At 42.1% G+C, this 18,789-nt stretch overlaps 1 protein-coding gene across 1 annotated transcript in view; it reads left to right on the forward strand.

Annotated features, from left to right (window-relative positions):
- Positions 1–29: 29 nt before the first annotated feature.
- BICC1 (BicC family RNA binding protein 1) overlaps positions 30–18,789 on the forward strand; it is a 91,365-nt gene continuing 72,605 nt past the window's right edge. The window contains exon 1 of the mRNA XM_042033554.1: positions 30–306. Coding sequence (XP_041889488.1) covers positions 105–306 — 202 coding nt within the window. The 5' untranslated portion in view covers positions 30–104. The remainder of the gene's footprint in view (positions 307–18,789) is intronic.

Consider the following 18,789-nt stretch of genomic DNA (forward strand, 5'->3'; position numbering starts at 1 on the left):
GCGGCGGCGGCTGGGATGCGCCGGCCGGGCGGCTGTGGGGGCAGATAGCGTCCCGCGGGGAGGCGGCCGAGTGGGGCCCGGGGCGGCGGCCGCCGGGCAGCGCCATGGCGGCGCAGTGCGACCCGCTGAGCGGGTACCTGCCCCAGCCGCTCTCCGACCCGGGCTCCAACAGCGAGCGCAGCGCCGACTCGCCCGCGCCCGGCTCCGAGGAGGACTCGGCCGGGCCGCCGCGGCCCCTGCACAGCCCCGAGTGGGGCGAGGAGCGATTCCGGGTGGACAGGAAGAAACTGGAGGCCATGCTCCAAGGTGAGGGCGGGAGCGGCGGCGGTGCCCGGGGGGCGCGAGGCGGTGGCGGCGGCCGGGAGGGGCGAGAGGGGGCCCCGGTCCCCGCCATGCCTTGTCCTGGCTCCCCCTTCCCCGCCGGAACGGGAGCCCCGTCCTGTCAGCTCCTTCCTCGGGCGCTGGACGCGGGCCTGGGTCGGCGGGAGCCCCGCGGGCCGGTCCCGGCTCCGGGCGCTGTCGTGGCCTCCCGCTCTGCCGGGGGAGGCGGCTCCTTGTGCCCCCGGCGCGGAGCCGAGCGCCCCGGCCCCGTACCCCGGGCTGCCCGGTGCCGCTTGGGGCCGCGCCGGCGTCGCGGGTGGTGCCGGTGCCCTGCCCTGCCGGGGCTCGTCCCGCGCCGCGGGGCTGCGGCTCGCAGGGTCCCGGTCCCTCAGAATTCCAGCGGTACGAACATAACATCCCGCTCGGGCAGGGCGGTGCGGGCTCTCGGCTTTCGAGGAACGGGCTAGCGGGCAGGGAGCCGCTGGAGCCGGGCGTCCCGGCTGGAGGAGCGGGCACGGCTCCGCAGAGCTGACAGCGGCCGCCGCTGCCGTGGGACCGGCTCGGCCCTTGGCTCCGCTTTCTGGGATTTTTTTATTGAAGTTTTTTTTCTTTCCTTGAGGCTACATATTTTGCTCCAGTATGTTTTGAATTATCTGACTCTCAGTGGAAGTTACGTAGGCAGCTTTTGACAAAACAGGAGTAGTAATTGCTGGTTTTGTTGCTAAAGAGCACATGAGTAGGTTTGAACCAGTTGAGGATGCTGCTGAGCGGGGTAATTCCCCCGGCGTATTCCTGTCTGGTCTGAGGAGCCCGTGAGAACCGAGGATGAGTTTCTGGCCTTACAGTGTCAAATCTTAAGGTGCGTTTGGATCAACAAGAAGAGACGGTGGTGATTTCAAGAGGGCGCTTTTTCCTTTCTAACTACTGTTTTGTAAACATTTAATGTTATACTAACGTGGTAACTCACATATTTATGTACATTTTCAGAACAAACAGACCTGACAAATGTTTCACGTGGTATGTCACAAGGAAGGCATTTCAGTCACTTACTGGAAGTTTTAGGTGCTCCCTACATGAGCATCCCCTGTCAAGGCTCCTGCCTTCCTCCCTGCAGCGGTGGATGGGAGGCTGTGGGAGCAAGCAGGGGAACAGGAGCTGGTGAGTTGGGTTGGTCACTGAAGAGCTGCGGTTTGACTTGGTGACTACAATGATTGGAATTTTTTTAATTGAGATGCTCTCTCCTGGGGGTGAGTTAATCTTTAATCAGTTAATACTTTAGTGCTAGTAGAAAAATCTCATTATGTAATGCAGTAAAGAGAAAGGAATTTGGAGAAACAGAACAGCAACAACTGTTTGTAAAGATGTGCTCATCAAAAGTGTCTGAAAACCAAAACCACATGGGTATTTCTGGGTAAGAAGTGGTAGAGAAGGGTCAAAAGTTAGAGTTCAGTAAGAAGATGAAGGTTGCCTTAATTTTTCCCTCTAATAGCTAAATAAATTTCCATTATCTCATCCCTCACACAGTCCTTTCTTCTACTGCCCAAGGTAGTAAGCATGAAGAGGTAAACAAAGCTCCCAAGCAGAAACCAAATACTGTATAGGTTGTGTGACCCAGCAGAAGCCAGTGTCAAAATAGAAGACCTTCTTTGCTCCTTTTTCAAATTTTCTTATCTTTATAAGAAGAATAAAGTAATAAAAGGTATAGGAGTGATAGAGCACAGTGAGTAAATGCAAGCAGAATACTGCCTGCTTTTTGATGAGAGGTTGCTGTGTGCCCTGTCTAGAATACACATGCTTCAGGTGATGGTTTGAGGAGGTTTTGCATCAGATAGTTATCCTTGTTGTGACCAAAAGTTTGTTGGACTTGGTAATAAGTGGTTTTATGTGAAAATCTGAACTGTCTGGCTTAGTGTTAATGAAAAACTTATTAGGAAACAAGAAGCAGACATAGTAGTCCTTTCTCTCAGAAAACCGAACTGTTTGTTAAACATTGTCACTTTCTGTCACTGTCCTCTCAGTTTCCTCTCTGTACTTTGTAAGTATTTGTCTCATCTCTTGGCTTACAAGCACCTCAAGCACCAAGTACCTCTGTCAGCTCATTGTGAAGCCAGATCTGTAACTGGTAACCGGAAATTCAGAGTCGGTTGTGCTGCTGATTACAAGCCAAACTTGATTTTCTTTTTTAACTTCTCCCACCCTCCCCACCTTTTGTTTGTCTCCATCTTTTGGGAGTGGAAACTTTGACTTGTCTTCGTAGGAAAGGGACAATGGAAAGGAAGTAGTGTGAACTATCTCCAGAAACAAACTTCTGTTAGATAATTTGTAGGGTTGTGTTCCCTATGGTTTCTAATACCAGATCCTTCACTGGAAGTTCTTAAAATATGCAGAAGTTGCATTATGGAAGAGAAACATCTCTGTAATCCAAGTGGTGATGAGCAGATTTCTTATTTCCGAAAGTTAGCCAATTTTTTACACTTTTTTTTTAAATTCAGGTTGGTATAAATACAGCTTTTTGTTCGTATTAGATGCTTAAAGGCTCCTCTTGCTTTTATCAGCTGTTAGAGAGCTTGTTTACATTTGTGAAAGTTACTTTTTAAATGATTAAAAAACTTAGAATCTCTTCTAGTGATCTCCACACCTTTCTTGTAATTTGGAAGAGTGAGAATGCATCATCTTTAGTTCAGTTGTCTTTAAAGCCAAGTTTGAAAGAGCATCTGTTGAAGAAACAGAGGTGCCTTGGTGGCTTTTTTTTGGCTCATCAACCTCTGTTGTTTACTGTGCTAATCATGAAATTTAAGAAAAACTATCTAGGAGAAAGGATATGCAGCAGCTCTGGGTTCAGCTCGGTGCTTCTGTTACTTTTTGCTTTGCTGAATTTTATATGTGTTGCTGCTGTGGTTATTTTCATCTTTCCCACAGCTGATGGTTTGTGGACAGTTTCCTGGGGGCTGGGGCTTATCCCAGCGAGGCTCACCTGGGAATAGCAGACTGCAGCTCGGGAGGGGACTGGGGCACCTTCCTGTGAGATACAGAGTAACTGCAGTAAGTGCTGTAGCAAGAACTCCTCTTTCAAAAAAGAGGTGCAGGTAGTTTGCTACCAGTTGTATCTGAAGCAGAAATCAAATCTGACTTGAGGTGTCAGAAAATTTTGATTGATTTGAGAGTGCTTCTGCTACCTTCCCACCCCCCCCAAAAAAAATAATTGTGCTGGTATTTTCCGAACGATTCTGTTTGGAATATCAGAAATTGCAAAAGCTGTGGTAAAACCCTTGAAAATACGATTTTTTCCTTGTGTCCATCTTCCTTGTACCACTGTTTTATTACTTGCACATAGGTGATTAGAATCATGTCCCTTAAACAAATCTCAGTCTCTACAGTGGGGTGTAAGCTCTCTTATGCTGCATGTCTTCATCAGAGTTTGTTAAACAGATATTTCCAGAATAATTTTTTCTTCTAGGAGGCCAATCTGAGTAAAGCAGTTCAGCTGTTCTCAGCAGTGAGAGAAGATGGTATTTCCTAGCAGCCCAATTAATTACAGCTGCTCTGCAGAAATTCTGGTAAATGCTCAGGTGACTTCATATTGTGGGATGATTTACTTAGTGCATGTTTGAGTGCCTGTTACCATAGCAGCTGAGTATTATTGTAAAAATGCAGAACAGTAAACTTAGGAAAGCTGTCCAGAAAGTATAATCTATCAGCTAATGTTGCAGCAATCAGTAGGCTTAGACAGGTTGGCCATGAACACTAATATAACTCAAACCAAAGAAAGCAACACCTTTTTTTGCTTGCGTGGTGTGTCTCATTTTTGGTTACAGAATGTTATGCCAGTCTTGAATTTCAAATAATCCTTTTTCTTTGTTATGTTCTTTAACAGACATATGTGATTTGTGTGGTTTAAGCACACATGGTTAAATATTTTGTGACTTTATAATGCACTATCACACGATAGTAGCTTGGTAAAAAAAAAACAAACCCATGATGTTTTTAATAAGAGTCTAAACCTAACAATGATGTGTGGCCCCATATTATATATGGCTCTTTCAGTAAAAAACAAAACTGTGCTTGTTAAAATTCTGTTCTTCTTTGTTCTGTTTTGGATTTTTTTAATGCATCGTTTTTCATTTTGAGGACTCTTCAGAGTAATTTTAATTAGGGATCTAAAACTTTATGGGTGGTGGCTTTTTGTTCTGTGTTTTTATTGGTTTTGTTGGGATTTTTTTCCCTTATGAGGTAATTCAGCATTTGCCTGACTATTTACTGATAAACAAACACATTAAGAAAAGCACAGACCTACATGCCCAGGGAACTCTGAGGAGCACTCAGCAGCACAAGCACCCAGTTTGCTCTTGAGCCCATCTTACAGAGCAGATTGTGTTGCTACCAGGTGGGCACCTTGGAAAATAGCAGTGGGTTTAGTACTGGCTATACTGGTTATGTCACAGTGTAGCTGGAGTAGGCCAGAATTCCAGGAATCACGTCAATCTGAATTTATGTCATGTAGACTCAATTTCTAAAAATAATAGTGGATCACTGATTACTTTCCAGGCAGTTAGGATAGAAGTGCTGTAACAAATTCCCTATGAGCAGCCAGTGCAAGCAGCTCGTTGAGAGGCCTTTGCATAGCTCTGTCCTGCCATTGCAGCCTTGGGTGAGCTCTCCCCCATTCTACTCCCTCTGTTTTGGTGCCCTTTGCCTGTCATGGGGAGCCAGAAAAATGCTCAGCTATTAATTTTCTGCCAAAACAAGCTCTATTTTTCTTAGAGGGGGTGACATGAATACTTAGATAACTTTTTTGCACAGTTTCATCCAGGCGAAACTTACTGTAAATCGATTGTTAATTCCTTTGCCTAAAGGTCACCCCTGAGACCATTGTCTGATCTTGATTGTACTTATGCAATGCCTCTTTCTGATGCCTGGATGATAACCAGCTTTGTTTGCTGATCCATCAGGTGAAACTTGTGTTTAAACAAGTGTATTTTCCATACTTAATGCATAACTGTTGGAAAGTTTACTCCAATACTTTTCACAGCCTCCTCCACTAGTTTGTTTCGTCTACAGAGAATGATAAATCGCTAAGTGTGGCAGGCAAATCTTGGGGGAAGAGGAGTGGGGGGAAGAAAAGCACTTTTATTTGAATGTGCTGAAGAAGACAGAGATATTCTAAGAAACCCAGGCCTCTACTGAGTGCTACAAACAATGGCTTTATTAGAAGCTGGACCCTAACAATATGAATTTTGAGCAACTTGGCTGCCTAACAGGCAATCATAATGGCCCTGACTCTGATGGTTTCTGTGCAGGGAGGGCAAGCTCTGTGTTACATTTATTTGGGGTTTTTATGTTTAAGCGGGAATTACTGATATTCCCCTGGATTTTTGGGGGGTGTTTGTGATGGTGGCAGAAATCTGTACAATAAAACTAAGTGTACTGTGGTCCTTCAAATAACTAGTGTACCTTGCTTGCAACTGAAGTTAAAAATACTCAGTGCTGTTGATTTATACTCCTGTTTACAGTTCCCATGTCCCTGTTGGAGCTCCAAGGGTTGTGAACTATGTTTTGTCTCTGACCAGATTCATACTGAAATATCTCCCTCTTTATTTTAGTGGCTCCTAACCACAGTTGCTTTTCCTAGAGGAAGAATATGTGGGGTTTTTCTACTACATTGTGAGATTTCTGTTGGTGGTTTTTATTATATTTTGTTCCTTGTAATGTGTCAGCATAACCTATACAAGGACATAGTTGTGGGGAAATTGGAACCTTCCTAATAGCATTTACATTTGGTTTTTAACTTATATGTAGCAGGAAAAAAGAATCCAAGTTTTGTCAGGTTTTCAAATCCCTGAAGTGCTGAATAGTCTATTTCTACAAAAAATAAATACATGAAATGCATTTGTGTGACTTGTAGTTCTTGCATTCCATTATTAACAATTGTAATAATACCACTTTCTCAAGTTTCAGTGTTCAAGTAGTACAACGGACTATCATGGTTTGGCATGAGCTGCCGAGTTAAGTATTGCTGGCTTGCACATTCCTGTTGGTTATATTGTAATCTTTACCTCCATTGGAAAATATGTCCTATTTTGAGTACTCATTTCAGGCTCTTGGCTTTATGCCTCTCAAACAATGAAACATGCTAGTTTTCTTTAATTTCAAACCTCTGTTGAAGAACTAATCGCTTTTTTTTAAAACATTTTTACAGTAGTGACCTTGACTGAGAAGACTCTGTGGTGACTTTCATGCACTTTGAGCTTAAAAACTAGTATGACTACACGAGTTGGAGTTCAGCTAGAGAAAATAAGCACACCTAATAAGCTATCTGAAGGAACAAGCACTTGATTTAGGGGTTTCTTCTTTGAGATGCTACCTATTAATCAGTGGTAGTTTCTAAAATAATTTTGACTTAAGTAATTCAAACCATTCCTTGCACATAGCCTCAGCTTTTGTTCAGTATTTGTTTTTGTTTCTTGTCTCTGGCCCGGACCAATATGAGTGTATTGCATGAGGCAAAGGAACTCTTCATGTTTCGGTGACTTTTATAGCTGATTTATGTAAAGATGTCTGCAGTGATACCCTCTTTACTGGAATAGGAATACATGATTTAAAAAGAAATAGTTTCATGTTAAAGTTTTATTGATGTTTTGAAGGAACGCTCCTGAGTGAGAGTGTTACCTCACTTGATAATACAGTCTAAGGAATCTTAATAACCAACAAGTTCTCTCATGTGTGAAAGCAGTTTTTGGATACTCTTGATGTCTCTGCAGGAAGAGATGGGTGTGATGGATAGGGGGTTGAAAACAAACACGTAACAGTGAACACTAAGTGTCTGAATAGGTCACTTGCCTGGTAGCATAACTTCATTTGATTTTTCTGCTGCAAGCCAGATTTCATGGAGAGGCTGATGGGCATGTAACAACACTGGTCTGTCCCATGTTGTCCTGCTGTGCAGCTCTACTGTAATAGACACTAGGGTGTAGCAATTGGGAAGGCACACCATAGGCATGTGCCTGCAGGACTGCTACAGGAAAACCTCTACTGGGAAACCCACGTGTGTGGGTACATCCCTGAAGCACGCGATGGTAATCCTTGAATAGCAGTGGAACTGCAGGGTTGTGGTCTCCCTCAGGCTGGAGGGGTGTGGTGGGATAGCTCTCAGGACTGGAGTCCTTCAGTGACAGGGTCTTTAGGGTGCGTAGAGTGGGATGCTGAGGAGGATGTGGGGGAGTGGCAGGATTGCAGGGAGCTCTGTCTTGGAGCACACCACCAGCTGTTTGAGAGTGCAGGGTCAGGGGTGCTGGGTGCTTTTACAGGTGGCTGCTACAGACCATCTGATTGGGAAGAAGCAGCAGATGGGGCCTCAAACAACTGGAGGGAGGCTCCTGTTAGCAAGCCTCGATCCCCACAGAGGACTTTAACCCCTCTGTTCCCTGCTGGGACAAGAGCCTGGCAGGACACAAGCCATGGAGGAGGTTTCTGGAATGATTTTGTGACAGCTTCCGGATCAAGGAGGTCACAGCAGGAGCTGGTTTGCTGGGCTTTTTGCTTGCAAGGAAAAATTAATCATGGATGTGAAGATGGAGGGCAGCCATTCAGAGGGACCCTGACAAGCTGGAGAAATGGCCCAAAGGAATTTCACAAAGTTCTGCAAAAGGGAATGTGAAGTGCTGCACCAAGGGAGAAAATAACTGCCCCAGGTTGGGGCCTGACACACTGTGCAGCCCTGGTGAGACACATCTGGAGTGCTGGTGACACATCAGGAGTGCAGCCCTGGCTTCCCCAGTGGCAGAGAGACATGGGCATTCTGGAACAAATCCAGCTAAGGGCTACAGTGCTGAGGGGGGACTGGAGCAACTGACACAGGAGGAGAGGCTGAGACGTCTGGGATTGTTTATCTTTAATCTTGAGAAGGCACAGGGAAGACCGTATGAATTGTGTGTGTCAGAGGATATAAGCAGATGGAGTCAGAGTCTTCTCAGTGGTGCCTGACAGGACAAGCAGAAAAATGTCATTTTATGACTCTTCCCCTTTTTCTGAAAAGGAAATAATCCATTAAATCTGCAGACTTTTCAGGTTTTGCAGTGTTCAGTGCTGAGGTGAGGTCACTGCTGTCTCTTTTGAACAGCAAAGGAATCAAAGGATTCTTAACTACAATTTAAATTGTTGAGTTAAAATACTAAATCTGAGATTGGACTGTAATATTAAAGCACAGTGCTTATTAATGTTAGGTATTGAAGATGACTAAAAATACATTTTTCGGTAAATCCTTGGTTAGATACCAGTATTAAAAATAGCAGTTTGCAGCCTGAAAGTGTACTCCAGGGTTGATAAAACTGTGATTGAGTTAGGGGTCAATTTGCCTTCCTCAGGGCATTGAGAAACATCTGCTGGGAAAAATGGTCTGTGTACCCCAGCTTTAACAGTCCTGGTAGGATTTGGTTGTGCTGGCCCCCAAGAAGGGAAGGCGATGGCTGGGACAGGCAGCTGCCAGGGCGGGTCCTGGTTCTCATGCCTACAAGGGATGCTGGGTGCTGTGTTTGGCTGCAGATCGTAGTTTTGGGGTGCTCTGGCCCATGGGAGCACTACTGGAAGGTCCCTGCAGCCTGGCTGGCTGAGCTGGGACACAGATCTGCTGTGGCAGCACTTGAGTGCTGCTGCTTTGCTGCCTTCAGACAGCTTTTGAAATGATCATCATGCAAGGATGTAGCTGTGGTTAGCTCTGTGTGCTTCTCACCTGCCAGAGATTTTGCTGAGGCTTTATCAGGGTTTGTTCCCAGGGATGGGATAAACTAACTGCACGTTCAGTGATGACTGAGCAGTGGGAGCTGGCTGTGGGCTGGAGTGGCCTTGCTGGTTCCAGTGGTGTAGTTCAGGGACTCTGTGCTCTGGATCACACTACATCCTACTAAACTTTGTGTTCCTGCTGATGGTATGTGAGCAAGCTGTGAAAACAGGACTTGGGAGTGCAGCTGGGATTGGAGCGCAGTCCTGTTATCTCTACTGCTTGGATGCCGGTTGTGTAAACCACAGAAGTACACGTTGCTCAATTCATCCTTCCTGGAAGTGTCTTCCTTGTGCATGTGAGTGAGAACAGGAGGTAACTTGTTCTTCAGGTTTCTTTTCCTTGGAGCTTGAAAGGCTTTTAAAATATCTTTATGAATGTATTGCTTATGGTGAGAAGGACAATAATAGATGATGCATTTAAAAGGCATGAGATTTCCAGTCATTCTGACTGCCTCCCAAGTGGCCAGCTGCCAGCAGCTGTGTCTTGAATTTGGCATCTTGAGATCAACAGTTTATAAATGCTGTGGAGTAAAACTGTAAAACTCTTTTTATTACTTAGCTTTTTTTTTCTTTTTTTAATTGCCCAGGCTGATATTTCCTAGAACTTTAAAAATCAGATTTTGGACCATTCCTTTAGTGACTGTGAACTTCTGGGGCACACTGGTCACTTGAGGAGGTGCTTTCCAGGACACCCACACAATCTGCCATCTGAAGATGTTTTGAAGATGAAGTTAGCCCTTGATTAGCAATGCTTTTGTATGCAGTTAAATGTTTTAGCCGTTACCATTTCTAGAAGGGCTCAGATGCAGCCTGGTAGAAATTTTACTGGACTGGAAGGAATAGTCTCTGGTTTGCTGCTTTGAGACTTCGAAAAAATTGCTTTCCTTTGCCCCATCTGATTTGACTGCTGAGCCTTTTCCCAGAGATAGGAAGCTGGTCAGTGTAGCTGGTGCCAGCCAGAAGGTATCTGCATTCCCCACTCTAATGCAATTCCAGGGCTTGCCTGATGTGTAAAGGTTGCAGTAAAACTCAAGAAAAATACTTCTTCTGTATAAAATTAGATAAACTTGTATGGAGAAGCTTTTTCATAAATATGAATGTATGCAGTGAGTCCCTATTCCTCTTCTGGCTTTTTGCCTGTTGGGAACATGTGTAGATGCAAGTGAGGCATGAGCCATCCATTTTCCATTTACTAAATGTCTCTGCAGGCCAGGACTCAGAGGCTTTGCAAAATCTTGATTCCATTTTCCCCTAAAAAGACGAATCAGGTCTGTAAGAATGGTTTTCGAGGAAAAATAAGCAGCAATCATTGTGCTTGTGTGGTTATTGTCAGGCTTGAAGTATGTAGATGCTGAGGAATGTTTATTATACTGGGGCTTTTATAGGTACTTTTTTTCCCCTCATCTCATAGAAAAGTTTTTCTGGTTGGTTGGTTTATTTTCCTGTGGCCCTGCCCAACATATTAAGAAGCTATAGGTTGATAATTTTTTTTAGGTCTTTCATCAGTCCTTCTCTACAGCTTTTTAACTTGCAAAAAATAACTTCTATTTGTAGGAGTTATAATGCCACAGGGTTTTTCTCTAACTGCTAAAATATTACAGAAGTTTTGAAAGCAAAAAATTATAAATAAGAGTATCAAGGAAAGAAAAACAGAAGCCTCATTCCAGATCATTCAAGTGAAATATATCTGCATATTCAAATTATGTACTTTAAAAGATTGAGCTCTGTGTTTTCTCACTTACTTGGCACAAAGTATGTGTAAAAGCTTCAACAATTATCCATATTAGTGATGAGATAACAAGCAGAACAAACCCAAAATACCGTTCTGCTGCTTGTGGAACAGCTCAGATCATGGGCTTCATCTGTTTAAACTTGGTTCTTAGAAAGGAATTATGCTAAATTTCCTTGTGAGGAGAACTTGCAACATTTTTATAATCAAGTTGAGCTAAATGGTCTGTAGTACAACATATCTGAAAATTGGTATGAAGCCAAGTAAATCTGGTCTGAAAGAAGCAATGTTAAAAGATAATTGGAGGGAGAAATTGGTAACACTAGTGGCTTATCCTGTTGTTTTAAGTGCTGTTTTTGTTTTCTGGAACATGTACATACATCTGTGCTGTCCTTACCTCACAGTCACACAGTGGGTCAGGAAAGGACCATGGGGTCATCTATTCCTACCTCCCTGTTCATCCCAGAGCACATGGCACAGGACTGTGTCCAGCTGGGTCTGGAATATCTCCAGTGAGGGATATTCCACACCTTCTCTGAGCAGTCTGTCCCAGTGCTCGGTCACTGCACAGAAAGGAAGTGATGCCTTAGGTTTTAACTTTTATATTTTTCAGATCCTGTGCTGCTTATTATGTAACTCTGAAACTTCATACAGCCTGTTAGCTACTGTTCTCTCATTCTGGTTGGACACAACAAACCCTCTCTAGGTTTGCACTTCAAGGATGCCTTGTTGTCCCAGGCCCTGAAATATGTGCACTAAAGCCTCTGAACAGGGGGCACACTTGAGGTAATTACTTCATTGCCTGAAATTGTTATTGGAGAATTAACCCTGATACACAAATAGACCAAACTTATAAAATGTGACAAACCCGTGTCCCAGGGTCCTTGTTGGTTGTAGCCTCTTCACTGCCCAAGATGTACCTTTGAAGGCCTTCAATAAATACCTGCTTTTATTCTCTTAATCTTGTCTAGCCTCTGTTTTCAGGTAGCCATTTCAAGGCATCAGAAGTTCTTCCTCATGTCCAGGTGGAACTTCCTGGGTATCAGCATCTGCTGTTGTCTCTTGTTCTACCTTGCTATGTAAAGCTTTAAATTTCTTGATTGTTTTGATAGTCTAAGGTTCCATGGTGATGTTACCATGTATTCCAAAGTTTTAAATAGATTTTCACCTCTTCCTTTTTTGTTTATAAAGCATTTTTTAATTCTACATACAGGTGATTTTTTTTTTACATTTTAAGCAAACTTTGGTTAGGGAAATCTGTGTTACCACTCTGAATTAGTGGTTTAACCTTTAAGCTTGCCTTTTACCTTATTGCCAATCCCTTGGTGTCAATGGAGGGCTTTGATTATGTCTATTTTGATTGGCTCTGTTCTGTTCAGGCTGTGCCTGCAATAAATTTATGGCAGTTGAATATGTGAGATTGGTAACTTAAGACCAAGCATCTTGAGAGATGGAAAAAATAATTCCAAAATAAATATTAAGTCAATTATAAGTGATGCAGTGAAACATTCTTACATTTAGTTAGATTGCTGTCTTCTGAAGATATTCCCCATGACCTTTACAGTGAGGTTTGTGTTCCTTGAGGGTCTATAAAGTGGGATGCAGGGTAATTAAACCAAGAGCTTTGTTGTAAGAGAGTTCTTGTACAGAACACAACACTGTGGTACAGAGCCATGATGAGTGAAAGATGAGCCATGTGCCGAACAAAAAGAGGTTAAAATTACCTGTGATTAAAACCATATCTCTGTGTGTGTAATACTTAGATTTAAATGGAAAAATATACATATGTATTTATGTGTAGTTGAAATGAAGGATACATTTGCATGTCACCCTTGCTGTGATATAGAAGTCCTTTGTTTCATCGAAGGAATATGAGACTTGGTCTCCCTTTTCCTGGATGTGTAAAGCACATCCATGGGTGAGAAGTGCTATAGAGTGGTGAAATATTAAATTACATTAGATGGCCTTTGTTTATATGCAGCTGAAGCAGTTAAAATAGCATTGATTTAAAGAGTCTGGATGTGGAACACATTTTTAAGATACTGTTTTATATAGTGGAAAAGAATCCTGCTATGTCTTTAATTTTTTAGTTAAACACAAGTGCTGTTTCTCCTTAGTAAATTTACTTCCGGAGTGTGTATAAAATAGTGGATAAGAGAGAATCTGTTTCTAATCTGTTCCATGTGCAGAAACAGTGAGTAAATTTGATCAAATCTTTAGTTCTTTATAAGCAATTCCTTTCTGAAATACGAACTTATTCTGCAGAATTTTCTTTTCTTCCTCTGTGTGGAAGACATTACCATCATTAGAGTGCAGAATACATGGATTCTCAATATGTGTGAAATTTTTCAATGCACTAAACAATTGAACATGTAATGATGTTTTCTGGGTTGCTTAGCAGCACTCAGGTTTTTTACTTTAAGTGGTCTTCAGTGACATCTTTAGATTGTTCAGAGACTTGGCAGAAATAAGAAAGTCATTCCAGTGTTTGAGACATGAGGAATCGTTTAAGCTGTGGAAAAAAAAGAGTAGGGTTGGCTTATTGTAAAGTTTTGTATATATTTAATCATTTATAAAACTTTATATTCTGTGTTCTTGTAAATGTTTGAGGGGAGTGAGTGCTAGAATATTATTCTGCTGGATTTTAAGTATAGTTTTAGGTATTTACCACTTGAAAGATGGAAACTCAGACAACAGATAAATTGTATCTGACTGAAGTTTTTTTTAATTGGTTTGTATGTAGTTGGAAGTACGTTTTCTGTGTTTATGTAGAGAGCTGAGGGTTAGTGTTGTTTTGAGAGTGTAATACAAACCAATTAAAACATAAAATGTTAATACACTTTTTTCCTTAGAGGATATCAATTGCATATTTGCAGGAATCTTTTCATTGGGTGTCTCTCCTGTATCGCTGCAGAGCTTCTGTTGGCACTGCCTTCCCTCCAGGCTTGAATAGCCAGCAGAGAGTTTGAGACTGGTTTTAATAACGTGCTAAAGAATTAAATGCTGTCAGCTTCGTGCTACAGTTCTGTGCTGCCTGAGGCTGCTTTTAGTGTCTCTCTTCCCTGCTCCTGCTTTCTGCATTGCGTGAGTTAAAGGAATGTTCATCCTCCAAGTGGAGCAGTGGCTTGGGTCTGGCCACTCCAGGGCTGAGTGAGGCGTGGGAGCAGCGAGTGGCTGAGTTAAAGGAAAGATTTACACAACTGCCCGTGCAGGTTAGCCAGACCAGAGGGTTAGTGCAGGGTGTCCAAGCCAAATTTTTCAGACAGATAGGAAATACTTGCAAAGTGGGAAATCTCGGGACCCAAGAGGCAAACGGAGACGTGACTAAGAGGATTATTAAAGTCCAGTAGCTTTGGATGTGCACAGGAAGGATCTCCCCATACATCGCACGGCAGCCAGGCACGCTGTCGGGAGAGGAGCTGCTCAGTGCTTCTGTTCAGCCTCTCTTCCACTCTCTTTCTCTTTGTACTGTTTTATGGGCGGAGAGGAGGAGAAACTACTCACCAGCTCTGTTCTGCTGCCTCCCAGCAGCGTGATGGATCGAGATCCCTTGGAGCACATTCGGCGTTTCTGCAGCTGGTACCCAGACTTGGGGCTGCTCCACTTCATGTGAGTGAGAGCAGGCCAAGGGCAGGCAGGGAGAGCTGGGAAGCTGCAGGGGCTGGATGAACGCTCAGCTGTGTTCCATCCTCTCCTAAGCTGCCCTTTCAGATAGCATAGATCATTGGTGAGCATCACATTTGAGTGTAGGCTTTGCTGTGTACCCACCTCGGCTGGGGTTCTTTCCGTGTGATGTGTGTCTCAAAACAGCTACTCTGGTTCATCAGGCCTGCCTCACTGGCATGGAGGCAGTGGCAAGATGGTTGGGATATTTGATATTTGGGTGCATTTTGTTTGCTGCAATAAATCAAAGTCAGATGGCTCAGTGCATGCTGACTTCCACGTTAAAGATGTGAACTGGAGGACTCTGGTGTAGAGCTGCTGGTCAGGTGTCAGTCAGCCTGGATTTGCATTGTTCTAATCTAAAGAGAAGAGCCACAGCCACAAAATAATTTTTGCAGTCTTCTGGATGTCAGTGGAGACTTTAGGAGTGTAGTTTTGCATACAGCTGAGTATCACTTTGTAAGGGATTGGTGTTGTGCTGTTCTACTCATCATCTTAATGTCTAGCAAATGATTAAAAAATATTTGGAGGAATACACATATTTTTAAAGTAGATCAATTTTACCTGGTGATGTGAAGGTAATGGTAAACTTCTAGATGAAGCTTCTCATTCTGAAACACATGAAAGTCCTTAGTATTTTGCATTTTGTTGTAATTTAACCCATCTTCCATATCATTTTAATAATCAAAGGAGTAGGAATGTGCTCTTAACAATGTCTAAGTAATTTTATGTCCTGCAAAAGAGTTTAACATCAGCACAAGTGAAAACATGGTTCTCTGTGCTAATTATAAAATAAAATTATCTTTGTTGTCTCTTGTGATTCCCAAGTGATGTAGTCTTCTCAAACATTCTGCTCTTGGGCTGTATTTCTTTTAGTTCAGAAATACAAAGTCAATTTTTATTTTGAGGTAGTCTATGAGTTAAACCTTATTGAATTTAGACAGATAGTATCTGAACATTATTGAGGACAGAAGTAGAGGTGAAGATGCTGTTTAGGAGGAAGACACCTTTTCTGGTAAGTTAAATAACTTTGAATTCAATTTTTTTAATGTGCTGTAATGACACTTGTTTGTTCTTCTGTAAGTGGTGGTTACTGCTGCAGGTGGATCCCAGGTCAGCTCCTTTTGCTCAAGTACACACTAGTTTGGGATGTTTCTGGCAGGAACTGGTTAATTGCTGCAATATAGAGATTGAAGGGCACTGAACACCTTGGGAGACAGGTGCTTGAGCTAGCTCAGCTCCCTGGTGCTATTCCTTCAGCAATATTTCTTCAGAATAATTTCCTTTTCTGGAGAACCCTCTCTGATCTGTGGTCAGGTGGGCTCATGTAGGCACAGTGAGAGCTGGCTAACATTTCACTGTGACAGCTTAGGCAATGACACTAAATTTGCTTTTCTTTTCTAAAACAAAGTTTTTCTTCTGACACCTTAAATTTGGTGATTATTTTTCATCAACTTACAGAAAGGATTTGTACGACTTTCTGCACATTGGTTTTGCCAAGGTTGTGGGTTTGTGGTAGCCGAGCAGTCTCATGATTTCAGGGTAACAACTTAAAGAGCTGAAAAGCATTTTATGGTGAAATCCAGTTGACCTGTAACAGAATACCCAAATTCAACCAAAATCAAAACAGAAGAAAAAAATGCAAACAGGAAACGTTGCTTTTTTTGGCAGTCTTAATAATAATGGCTTATGAACTCCAGAAATGGAGTACACCATCCAGACTTTCACCTCTGTTAAATCTTTATGGTTTGGGATTTTTTTAAAATTATACGTGGTTGAGATAGGCAGAGACTTTCAGAGTCTAGTGAGCTTCTTTGTAACTTCTGGCTGTTACAATGAACTTTACTCCACAAGAGTAATTTATAAACCTACATGCTTGTCCTTACAGAACAATCTACTGGTCTCCATACAAATTAATTAGTCCTAATTGTATGCACTGCCTCATTATTTTTAGTAATGTGCCAAAAAAAGCAAACAATAGCCAAATTGTGTTTTAAAGGGACAGCTCAAATTGTTGAAATAGCACTGGTAAAAAAAAAAAAAAAAACAGCAGGAAGGAAGAAGCATAAATTAAGTGATAAAGTCATTGTTGGCACAGTAGAAAGCACAGTACTGTCATGTTTATCTGAAGAACAGCATGAATTGTGAAGATTGGAGCCACATCTGATGGGTTATCCCTGTGCTATTGCATATAAGCAATAAACTATATGCAGTTGATAGTTACACTCCTGTATTATTTTTGAGCTCAAGATTAAGTGCTATTGATGGTATATATTGTCTTTAGAGTAAATAAGGTGCATGTGTTTATAATTTTACTGTTTTTAGAATATCTGGATTTCAATATCAGGAGATGGTGTTCTGAATATTGGGCTTGCATTTCTCTGAGTATATCGACTTCTTTCAACTGTAAAGGCAGACTTGATATAAAAATCACCCATAGTCTCTGCAAACTTAGGGACTTGGAAAATTCCTAGGGATTAATTGCAACTCTAGGAAGACCCAGTTAAATAAAGTCAATAGTAGGAGGCTTTGCTTAATACCTATCATGTGTGGGTAGGGCTGTGTTTGCCATTTTTCTGCAGGAGGCACAGTGTAGTTTATTCTGAGTGGATGCTTCCACTGTAGGGAGGGTTTTTCTGAACTGGAAATGCCCATTTTCCCTGGTGGTGTTTGCATGTACTGTGTGACAGCAGGGCTGAGCACAGCTTCAGTTCCCTGTATGGGGACTTGTTCTTACCCTTTCTCAACACATTTATGATTCAAGATCTCTGACTCTACCAGTGTAACTTAGTGTTTAACCTTCTTCCTCTTCCAGTGCAGTCTCCTGCTGTTTACTCTGCTTAAAGACTCCTGAAACATGAACTTTCCAAACATTCAGCAGGGGAACTAGAGCAGCAAGTCCTCAGTTTTTTCCCTTTCTCCTTGGTTTTAAAGCTAATCCATTTTAACTGCAGGAAGAAAGTATTTCTTTCTGTTGGCTGCTTTCTGCACAAAGCTTTGGTTCACATTGTGGAACATCTTGAAATCTATATAATTGTAATGGAAGAAGAATGTTAGGAATCTTTTGTGGACAATTTTTTTTTTTTTCTCAAAGCAGAGCTTTCTGGATGGCGAAGAGCAAAGGCTGTCATAGCTTTTTAAACTTTTTTGTTCTTCAGTAGCAGGCATTTTCATATTCAAGGGCTCCGTGATCTATCCTCTCCTTCCTTTCTCAGGAAAATAATTGTTGGGTTGGCAATTTTAAGTGAAATAATAGCCTTAAATTTTCAGTTTTCAGCTTGTGGTACACTGCTGCTTTGTTTTGTTTTTATTTTTCTCCTGGATGGCTTTGTGGCTTATTCAGCATTATTCCAGGCTTTGCATAGTTCTTGCAAACCTGTGGGAATACTGACCTGGCTTTTTCCATCCTGAGTTGCTCTGTGTGATTAAAAAAGCTGAAATGAAGGTCAGAGGCTCAATATATTGAGAACAGCACAGTTTAAGAGGTTGTTCTGTGGAGGGAGTTTTTTGTTAAATTAAAAGCATTAGGCGTTATGTTGGTTTTATTATATATTATATATTTACTATTACCTATTTTTATTTTTTTTTAACTTGTAAGTTAACTTGTGGAACTTCCAAGAACTCTAAATCTCACCCAATATGTGAAAGACTTCTTTCCTGAGGGCCTGATAAAGCTTAGAGGAAGTAACAGAGGACTTGGAAAACGACAGGTTTTTCTGTGATTGTGATACTTTCCTGTATGCATTGCAATTTGGTGTTGAAAAATTACATGGCTTGAAATAGTCATCAGAGAGAGAGGCTGAGTTACAGCCTGTTCACCTCTTACATAAACTGTGTGTTTCTTACTGGGGGGGTTTTGCTCCTGCTATTCATTGTTCATCATCTACTACACGTTTTGATAGAGAATGAAAACCTAAAGCAATTTTTTTCAATATTTCTTAACTGGATCTGCCTATGACTAGAACAAGGCTTTGTTGCATGTTTTATTTTTGTTTTTAAAATGAACTACTAGCTGGTGTTCAGTGGAAACAGTAGCCAAATGTGGGCACATAAGGGGTATTGACCAATCTGTGCTCCAGGGTGGTGGTGGTGATTGTTTCTCACTGAAATACAAAGCTAAGATCCCCTTGGCTGTCAAGTGGCAACAGTGCCATTATATTTTTACTCTTCAGCAAAACTGAGTGCTTAGGGCTTGGTTTATTGTTAATGCTGTTGAACATAAAACACATTGGTTTTGGTTGAAGAAACTACTGATGGCTGTTGCAAACACACATGTAGTCACTTTTTATTGATGGGTAGCT

Source organism: Corvus kubaryi, unplaced genomic scaffold (genome assembly GCF_017639235.1).
Source record: "Corvus kubaryi isolate FWS band 111438036 unplaced genomic scaffold, C.kubaryi_AGA036_p1.0 37357, whole genome shotgun sequence".
In the NCBI taxonomy this organism is placed as follows: domain Eukaryota; kingdom Metazoa; phylum Chordata; class Aves; order Passeriformes; family Corvidae; genus Corvus; species Corvus kubaryi.